This window comes from Solea senegalensis, linkage group LG19 (genome assembly GCF_019176455.1).
Source record: "Solea senegalensis isolate Sse05_10M linkage group LG19, IFAPA_SoseM_1, whole genome shotgun sequence".
NCBI lineage: Eukaryota > Metazoa > Chordata > Actinopteri > Pleuronectiformes > Soleidae > Solea > Solea senegalensis.
This window is the reverse complement of record NC_058038.1, coordinates 12,371,407-12,381,630: the sequence shown is the minus strand read 5'-3', so window position 1 is coordinate 12,381,630 and position 10,224 is coordinate 12,371,407. Positions and strand designations below refer to the sequence as shown.

Genomic DNA, 10,224 nt, shown 5'->3' with positions numbered 1-10,224 from the left:
AAAATAGCAACGCTCGGGTTCGCGGCTCTGTCAAGCCCAAAAGGAAGCCGCGTCTTTTATTTTGAAAGTGCAAGCGGAGAAATGGCGTCACGTTTTTGTCAAACTTGACACTTGTGGTTAATCCCATCCCAGCTCCGCTAAACGGCCTCAACAGCGCGTCAGCATTCATCTTTTACTCAACTCTCACGTGACTCCACCTGGGTTTATACCAATCACATGTATCGGTCCTGTTGCTATTGATTATTCTGAATTTCGCCCTGTCGCTACAGTTGTTAAAGATGTCTGTGTTTGTGTTTTTATGTTATTCCTACGGCCAATATCTAGTACTTTTATACATGTTTAAGTGTGTGCATAGTACTTCTATGTGGTTTTAATCAACTTTAATAAATTAAGGTACTTATAAAACTAGCACTTTTTATATATTATTCTAACTTGTACGTGATGTTTAATGTTTAATGTCTAGTACTCTTTTTTTAAATACTTAAACTACTTTTTTAAGTGTGTGCAATACCTTTATATATCTTTATCTTCAACCTTTCAGTCTAAGTTTTAGATAATAATAATAATAATAATAATACTTTATATGTCTCGTGTGCATAGTACTGTTATGTGGTTTTAATCATCTGGATCACTTAAGGTACTTTTACTAGTGCTTTTATGAATTTGTCTATTTTTATACGTTTTTTGTTAAGTGGATGACTTTGGGTACTTTTTTATTATGTGCAATATCTAGTACTTTAAAGAATTTTCAGTAAACTGGGAAACTTTGTGTACGGTATATATGGTACCTTTTCACGCTTTAATTAACTGGAGCACTTAAATTACTTTTTAAGTGTGCGCAATATCTAGTACTAATCTAAAAACAAATGTACTAATACTTTTACTGTTAACGTTTTCAATAAACTTGAAAACGTTTGGGTACTTCATCATATGTGTGCAGTATATACTGTAGTGCCTTTTTACATTTTGAGGACCTAAACTGCCATTTAAGTGTATGCAATATCTACTACTAAAATAAAAAACAAAGTAAAGTAGGTTTGAAATGTTTGTACCAATACTCATTTTATAGAAAATATATCCAATAAATTAATTACGATGCATTATTATACTTTATATTTTACAACAATGTATCTTTGAAGTAACTTTTTTTTAGTGTACAAAGTGGTAGAAAATGAAAAGTGAAACTGTTTATTATGTGCCTGAAGTACAGCTTTTCCACAGTTAGTCACAGATACTGAATGTTTCCTGCAGGGTTTCAGCTGTGCAATCCAGTCCCATCTCTTTAGTTGAGTGATGAGTTCTTCGCCATGCAGTGAAGCAAAAACTGGGGAGTGGGGGACCATTAAACATGCAACACATTCTAAACAGAAAGGTTGCTGGTCAGTGCTGTGCAAGAACGATGATTTATGGAATCAAATAGTGGAGTGACTGACTGACGCAGCTGCAAATAGTATGTTGCGTGTGGAATGACACAAGAATGCAAAATATGAAAGTCCAATGTCTGGTTCAACTCTTATGTAAGCAGCTAGAAACACCAGGTTTGGAAATAGTGGAACGGAGAATATTACACACACACACACACATACACAGAAAGAGAGCTTGTCTCACACGTGGTTTCAATTATAACATTCCTGCCTCCAAAGAGAAGGAAGGGGTCTCACTTCCTGTGTGGATTATTCTAATGGTCAAGCATGAACAGATGTTTTAATGTATTCATTCATTTGTTTATTCATACGTGGACAGATGTTTCACTCTCAGTACTTTTATCTAAACAAAGAGATGTCCTCTAGACTAAACACAAATATCTGTTTGAGTTAAGTACGGAAAAGCAAACGATTTCCCTCATGCTCAGTCAAACTGTGTGTGTGTGTTATATCACTGGAAAAGCATTTTACCAGTCTCACTTAGATGGCCTGATTGACTAATAATAAAGTCTATCGTTTAAACGCTGCTCTATTTAATCTCAATTTCATTACATTTGCTTCATAATTGACCATAACACGAAGCACAAACCAAAAGACCTTGATCTAGCACGATCCAGTCAGGTGCAGTTTGGTGCCAAATGACAAGAAAAAGAGAAACTGGAGGCGTGCAGGAGGACACTAAAGTTACACCTGGGTAAACGTGTGACTACAGCACTGGGTCCATGCATTCAGACACTGTTTGTTTTCTCTACACTCTGTGGCATGAAGCGTAGGCAGATGTGATGACCTAACCATGTGCGTTAGAGGAAACTTCATTCCCAAAGGTGTGTGGCATTAGTTGAGCCGGGAAAAAATCAAAGGGAAAAATTCAACAGAGAGAATGAGAATGTTTCAAGTCTTTGGTTGAACTTCAATTTTGTGGGTAATTAGGAGGAACAAACGCAAAATATAGAGAGTATAGCAAAGGGGGAATCTTGAGGAAGACCCTGCAGTTAGAGTCACTTTAGTCACACACGGTTAAATCCATGGATCCATGCAAAGCAGTCAGGACACAGAGCGAGCCATTATTTGAATATTCTCTAAGAGGGAAAATAGGTCATATGAATTATTTTGGTGATAGCTTTTGGAATATGGTTCACTGTTAATGTTAATTTATGTCAGCACTGGATCTGATCAAGCACAGAGTCCTCACTGAGTCAGAGCAAGATCCATTAGAGGCAAACCCATACATTCACAAATGTCATAACGTGTTTCTGAGTCATAGAATAAACCTTAAAATGTGGCCCAGATATCCTTAGTGATCAGAGTGAATGTGAGCACATGCAGGTTTGAGACCATTCAGGCTTCAAATCAGAAAATTATCAATTAGGCTCAGTCATTTTAGAGTTTATTGTACACCGAGACAAGGTCAAACCACAGAACAAAGAGCTCACATTCCCAACAAGTGGGGGATTTCAAGCTTTCTGACTCCGTGTCTCTTGTGCAAATAAGGGTACACACCCTCAGGCAGTCGCACGCCTGGCAGATTAGCCCGGCCATCATGACAAACGTCTGTGGTTCTCCCCCTGACCGACTTCACGTGACCTGATTGAGCAGTCATGCTACTTCAGTTGCTCCAGAGAGCGATCACCTCCTGATGCCCCCGACCCATCACTCCACACGTACTGTACACTACACCATACCATACAACATACGACAGTAGAAACATTTGACATTTACATTTACATTTTATTCTTACATTTTACAATACCCTTAATCTCAAACAACGTGTCATTTCTTTTGTAAGGTCTTGTTTGTTCCACCTCAGAAAACTTTATCCAGGAGAAACCTAGAAAACTGTTATGCATCCTCACCCTGTTGACATGACTGAGCCAAGGGAGTCTTCATAAACTACAGCTTGTCCAAAAGACTTCTTACCACTGGAGGAGAACATACTTCTCCTATTTTAAATTTGCCCAATTGGCTTCCAATGCATTTAAGAGATGATTTAACGGTTCATTTTAAGTCTGGACATACACCTAAATATAGAGTTGAGGTCCTAAGTGAGAGACTTTCTTGTTATTCCTCACACTCAGCAGAGGTCCAAGGGTGACCAGGCCCTGTCAGGTAGATTATTCTCCCTCCCCTTCTTTAAATCCCCATCAAAGACACACTTTTACTAGTGTGCTTTTATAGGACTATAGGACTATAGGAATTTTACAATTCAAAACCCTTTAACGGTTTCACGGTGCAATGTCTTTGTCATGATTTTGATCTTTTTGATTTTTATGTTATAGCTTTTATTGGTTTTAATCTTTCTGTTTTGTATTCAGATTAAGATGCCTCTTTTAACTCCTTTTGTTTGTGACTGAAGGGTTGCTGATTCAAGTCCCCACCAGGTCAAGTGCCCCGGAGCAATGTACCCAATCCCCATCGCTCACTGTTAAATGGACACTCTAAATTGACCCCAGCCACAGGGGGGGCCACATCCAGTGTACTCCTAGTGCTGGTCCCAAGTCTGGGACAAATGGGAGGGTTGCATCAGGAAGGGCATCCGACATACAAAAGTCTGCCAACTCAAATATGCGGATCATCCGCTGTGGTAACCCCTAGAGATGCTGAAGCCAAAGGGGAAAATAAATTAAATAAATAACAAATATTAATATAGACAGGTAAGCAGTTCTCCCCCCCACATCACCTGACATAACAAAAGGCTAATTTATAAAATCTGAATATTAAGTGGATCTGAGGAGCTCACGTGTTGCAAAGAAGGGGGAAAGTTGTGTTATAGCAGCATTTGACCGTATAAATAGTAAATCCAAACCAGTGGACGTGACAGGGTTTTACACCGTCTTCCTGTCGCCGAGGTCATGGATGGAGGCAGGATTTCCTCTTTCCCTCTCTGGGTTAAAAAGTGCAACTCTCTGTCTCGACCACTTCTTTCCTGCCACCACCATCATCATCATCACCTGATCAGAGTTGAGGTGAATTTTTCTGGATTCAGCGATATGTATGAGTAGAGTCTTTATCTGGCGTCTGCTCACTGAGCACAAAGGCGGCAGTGTGTGCCTGAGAAATTCAACAGAGAGCAATGTGTGTGTGTGTGTGTGTGTGTGTGTGTGTGTGTGTGTGTGTGTGTGTGCGTGTGTGTGTGTGTGTGTGTGTGTGTGTGCATGTGTGTGTGTGTGTGTGTGTGTGTGTGTGTATGTGTATGTGTATGTATGTGTGTGTACCTGGTATTCCTCATGCTGTGGGGACCTAAATCTGTTTACTCAGTCACATACTTGTCCCTAAAACATAAACTACTATATTTTAAGGTGTTTTAAAGTTCAGAGGGGGGTTAGGGTTAAGGTTAGTTTAAGGGTTAGGATTAGGTCAGTAGTAATTAAGGCTGAGGTCAGAGTAAGTCTCCAGGAAATGAATGTAAGTCAATGCAATGTCCTCTGAAGTCATGGAAACCAGTGTGTGTGTGTACTCATATTGCGGGGCCCTAAATCTGTCACATTATGGGAACTTGTCTTCCTCACATAAACGCAAGCATCAAGAGGTTAACTATGATCCTTGAACACGTCTCTATACAACATATAAAAATAAGCTTTTATGTTAGTTTATGTTTAGTGTTTATCACAAAATATATAAAGTATACATACACACATACAGCTTACTGCAAATGTGTGTTGCATTCATTCATTCATTCATTCATTCAATGGATAATATGCAGGGATAATGCTACCTGGTGGTGAAATGAAGTGAAGCAGAACAGAGAAGGTTTGTGGTGAAAGAAAACTCATGCATGTGGAGGTGGAAGACTGAGGAGAGAGTGCCATCTACTGGTAATGCAAAAAGTCACTGTCAACAAGGACAAGCCAATGATTGCGGCAGAGGCATTTTTGACACTTTGATCCAATCCAATCCAACTTTTTAAACCAACAACAGCAAAGTGCTGTACATCAGAGATAAATAGACCATATACTGTGCGTCCTCTCCACTGGTCAATGCAGCACCAAACTATTTAATTTAGACATTTGTTGCATGGATGATTCGTCCACATTTTAAATGTTACAGCACAACGAGTCATTCACCCCAACGTCTTCACATCAACACAAATTTAATATCCAAATACTTTATATCTTATATACCATTTGTGCCTCGCTCATTCTTGTTGTACTACAATACCTGGTTCTCTCACACTGGATGGAAATGAACATTTTACATTTTTGAAATGAAAATGTTTAACTTTAGTGACCACACTGTCTATCTTCTTCAAGAGCACATCAGCAGGACAAGATGTTTCCTTTGGAGAGACATCATTCACACCCGTCTTCTGCCAATGGCTGACCAAGTGGAAGCATGACTGAATATTACAATCAGCTGTTGAATGGGATATTGTGAATAAGATTCTGTTTTCCTTTCTTGACAGCAATTTGTGTGTTTTTCTGTCCACATCAAGGGATTCTTGATGTGGACAGACTTTGTTTACATTCAGTTTGTAGAAATACTTAAATATTCATTCAGAGGCAGAAATAAAATGTGAATCAAATTAACTTACATCACATACTATGGAGATTTTTCATTGAAAGAAAAAAATGACTGACTCATTGTGACATAAACATTGTGATGTATGAGCAATTTCAAACATGAACTAGACTTTATTCTCCACATCAGGTCAGATATCGGTTGCCAACCACTAGGGGTTGACAGATATCCCCAATAAATGATATTTGAATTTCTTATTTACTAATTTTAACCAGACAGATCTTGTTCTGTTAAATAATTTATTTGCTATTTTTAAGTATTCATTCATATATTAAAGGAAAATTTGAGGACACATCATCAGTGCAGCACAAGGTCCTTGGACGTTTTTCCTATAGAAGGACCCACCAGGGTATAGTATTGTCAACTGTGTGTGGTTTTATAGTTTTACATTAATTCCCCAAAGTATTTTACATTTTGAGGGTTTAACTGTACACTTAGATGACAGTAAACGGTGCAAAAAGCTTGATTTATTATCGTTGTTTGACTATAATTACACTTAACAGTCCAAACAAGGGTTTTTCCTCGCTGTCTTCACTCTGCCTTTTAATTCTTCATTTATATCTTCACCTGACCTCGATCATCAGCAGGGTGAAGAGGACACCATGTCATAGTCAGGGCATTTGAGCAGTGTGGGGTAGCTGGCACTCATCTGGAGTGAAGCTTCACTAGAGATGTCTGAGGGACTACGTCCACGGGACCAGGCTTCTGGATGGAGGAACTGGCCTGAGTGGTCAGAGCAGTTGCTGAGTCGGGGGCGGTAGAAACTGGGGTGACGCGGCTGGTACATCTCCTCTGCTGTGTAGCGCTTCATGAACAGGTACACTGACATGACGCCTGCACTCTACAGAGGAGAAGGATGCAGGAGATGGAAACAAAGGTGGACATCGTAAAATGTAAGAATACATTTGCTCATAAAAGGCCACACATTTGGTGCAGTGGTTAGCACTCTTCTTGCAGGTCTTTCTGCATGGAGTTTGTTTCCTCCCGCAGTCCAAAAACAGGCAGATTTGAGAATTAGGCAAATTGGGCACTCTAAATTCACTGTAGGCGTGAGAGTGGATGGTTGTCTGGATGGATTTGCTCATAAACGGTTGTGTTGCGGTTTCACTCTGCCACCACAAGAAAGCAGCAGAATCTCATGACACTACACACACTGCATGTGAACTGCATCAGAAATTGACCACCAAATGTACTTATGGTAGAGATACCATAAGTAAATTCGCTAAAATTAAATATTTTAACCAATCAACTAAGGACAGCTCACCTCATTGAGTATTTTTCTAATATTTTTTTATTGTATTATTATTATCATTATTATCTTTTTCAATAAAGTGTAAAAACAGCATAAAAGCATGTTATAATTTCCTAAAGCTCAGTGTAAGAGCCATTTTTGCTCCAAAAATCTCCATTAGGCAAAGGTGATTGGACACTATAAATTAGTGTGAGAATGGATGTTTTTTTGTGGCCCTGTGATGGACTGGCAAACTGTCCACGGTGTACACCGCCTAACGCCCTATGTTAGCTGAGATTGGCACGGCAACACCTGTGACACTTATGTGGAGGATAAAGCAGTAGAAGATGGCTGAATGTACCTCAGGTTGAAGGGAGCGTTGTTGCTCAATTATATTTTAATAAGGACGTTGTTTTGGTTTAGATTAAACTGAATTCTTTAAGTATATGCAATGTTATTTTGAATGGTAAAAAACACTCAGCATGACAGATTTAGGCCACTAGTTTTGTCTGATACACAGTCAGAAGAACTGAAGGATTACAGTCTCGCACATCATCCATCCATCTTCTGCCACTTTATCTTCCACATGAGGGTCATGGCAGATGATGGAGCCAATCCCAGCTGACATGGTGTGAAAGACAGGTCACACCCTGGACAGGTCATCGGGTCAACACAGGCAAATTCCACACAGAAAGACATAGAACCAAGCTCCAAACTGGTGACCTTTGTTGCTGTAAGACAACAATGCTAGCCACTGCATCGCCGTGTGACATCATCAAAAAGGTTGCCAATAATTGTGAGTGACGGTAATGAAAGACACCGGGTAAAATCATTTGATATGACAGCAGGACTGGACAGCCGTCATTTGTGTTTATGGTCTGTTGCTCACCTCGGTGAGCAGGAAGGAAATGGCAGCGAAGGCGAAGGACCAGCCATATTTGTAGGTAAAATAGGCCTCACTGCTTTTAGTCCTGTTCAACATTTCATCATTTATACTGGAAATATACAGCACCAGACCCACCACCAGAGCCAGACCTGTGACACAGAGAGAAGAGGGAAACATGTGGGATCAAAAGAAATGAAGAGAGAAACAAGACAAGAAACAAGAGTAGTAAACATGTACCTGAGAGGATGAAGAAGATTCCAGAGACAAAGGCCAGGATGGTGCGGTGAGGACGAATGTGCCCAATGTTGTTGAGGACAAAACCGATAAACATGAAGAAAAGGCTGACCAGAGGGAACGGAGTGGCTGAGCGGATCATCTCTGAACAGTGGGAGAGAAAATGACAAGAGTTTGGACTAAAATGCTGTCTTCAAGCCCGACGTTGTTGTTGTTGTTGTTATTGGATGTTTCCGATGTAGTTACTCACTGAGCATGTTCACGGTGGACTCTGACGTGAGCTGGACATTCATGGGCATGATGTACTCGATGGTAAAACACCGACCAGACTCCTCACCTGGAGAGGACAGGAACAGATTTAGAGACAAGACGACAGGACCATGAAAGAAATAGAGAAATCACACAGTGAAAACTGGTGCAGCCTCCGTGTGTCCTGAGGTCATATGACTTCCAAACCTTAAAAATGTTCATCACCCGATGAATCTATAACAGCTTTGTGAAATATGTGGTGGGTTTGAATGCATATAACGCAGACAAAACTGTTTAAATACAAACTAAAATCCTAAACTTAAAATGAAAAACAGCAAGACACTTATGGCAGTAAAACGCCTTCAATATTTCATGGAGGTCACTGAATGACATCTACAGGAATCATCCATCACGGCCTTCTTTAGGGCATCCCTGGGGTGTTGGTGGTTGAAATATGTTGTCATGTTTTTACTCTTGATATTGTATAGCATATTTTTTATTGGTTTTACATGTTTTACACATTTTTTTTGTGACTTTCCTAATTCAATAGTATTGATTCCTTTAACTTGATTCAAGCATGTAAAACGACTTTTACATGTGCTTTCTAAATACATTTGACCTTGAACTTGAGAATGGGTTATAATAAAACAGGACATCACTCATAACACACAGTATAAATTATGCTCTCGTCCAATTGTTTCCTCATCCTCCCACTAAAGACACAGACGTATAACATTCACCCAGTCACACACATACACACTCACACGGAGGAAGCAGATGAACAAAAATCAAAGGGCAGTGGTTTTCAGTTTTGTAAGAAACTGGAAATCCATAAAGGATCAGGAGGGAAATAGGTCTGTAACTACAGAGAAGATGGTCATTTGGAGTTCACCCTTTCATAAATGCATAATTTAATACCCTCACCTAAATTGGAGTTTGTGTTTTGGAAAACACACACACACACACACACCGAAGTAGTAATTGTGAATGTCATTCTGTGTGAATATCAAATGTGGCTGACGCAGTGATGATATATCAGTGTGACAGCATCAGTTCCCTGCTGCTGCTGCTGCTTCTGCTTCTGCTGCCACATTTAGAACCTCTACAAACACTTTAACATTTGACACCGGCATCTCGATCACGATCCTAATTTACATGATTTGTCGTCAAATTGCGCGAGGGAGATTAAATAAAGAAATGTGTCACGTCCAACTGTTACCAACCCGCAAGGAAGCAGACCCTCCAGAGGCCCGAGTGCAGCGAAGCCTTGATGTCAGTGCTCTGGTTCAGAGGCATGATGACGCCCTCTTCCAGGTACAACCAGTAGTCAGTGCTGACTGCCACTCCCAGCAGACCCAAGCTGCTGATTGCGAAGACACTGCTGAGCAAAGTCAGGGCCTTCCTGCTGCACGCACTCATGGTGACAGTGTGTGTGTGTGTGTGTGTGTGTGTGTGTGTGTGGGGGTTCCAGAGATCTGTGGTTAAAAGAAGAAAAAGGTCCCATGAACAATGTGAGGACTTTCCCTTGTTATTCTTTCTATTCCATAATGTGAACAGCAGTCAGATGTTCGATGAGCAGAACACATCCCATAGACACCTCTGCTGGTCTTGATTGACAGACACAGATTGTGATTAGAAAGAGGCATTCAAAAAATGAGGGACTCTAGAAGCTCTGTTCTACCCTT

At 40.2% G+C, this 10,224-nt stretch overlaps 1 protein-coding gene across 1 annotated transcript; it reads right to left on the bottom strand.

Annotated features, from left to right (window-relative positions):
- Positions 1-5,434: 5,434 nt before the first annotated feature.
- cacng5b (calcium channel, voltage-dependent, gamma subunit 5b) lies at positions 5,435-9,981 on the bottom strand. Its single transcript, XM_044051350.1, has 5 exons — positions 9,763-9,981; positions 8,541-8,627; positions 8,294-8,434; positions 8,060-8,205; positions 5,435-6,780 (listed from the first exon to the last, which is right to left on the bottom strand). The coding sequence occupies exons 1-5, from the start codon at positions 9,956-9,958 to the stop codon at positions 6,520-6,522; spliced, it is 831 nt and encodes a 276-aa protein (XP_043907285.1). The 5' UTR covers positions 9,959-9,981; the 3' UTR covers positions 5,435-6,519.
- Between the last annotated feature and the right edge of the window lie 243 nt (positions 9,982-10,224).

Excerpts from the sequence above, each read along its gene's own strand:
- cacng5b (XM_044051350.1), bottom strand. The coding sequence starts at position 9,958 with ATGAGTGCGTGCAGCAGGAAGGCCCTGACTTTGCTCAGCAGTGTCTTC. Across the intron at positions 8,435-8,540 it reads GTCCACCGTGAACATGCTCA|AGATGATCCGCTCAGCCACT; the intron begins GTGAGTAACTAC and ends CCCACTGTTCAG. Across the intron at positions 6,781-8,059 it reads TTTCCTTCCTGCTCACCGAG|AGTGCAGGCGTCATGTCAGT; the intron begins GTGAGCAACAGA and ends TCTCCTCTGTAG.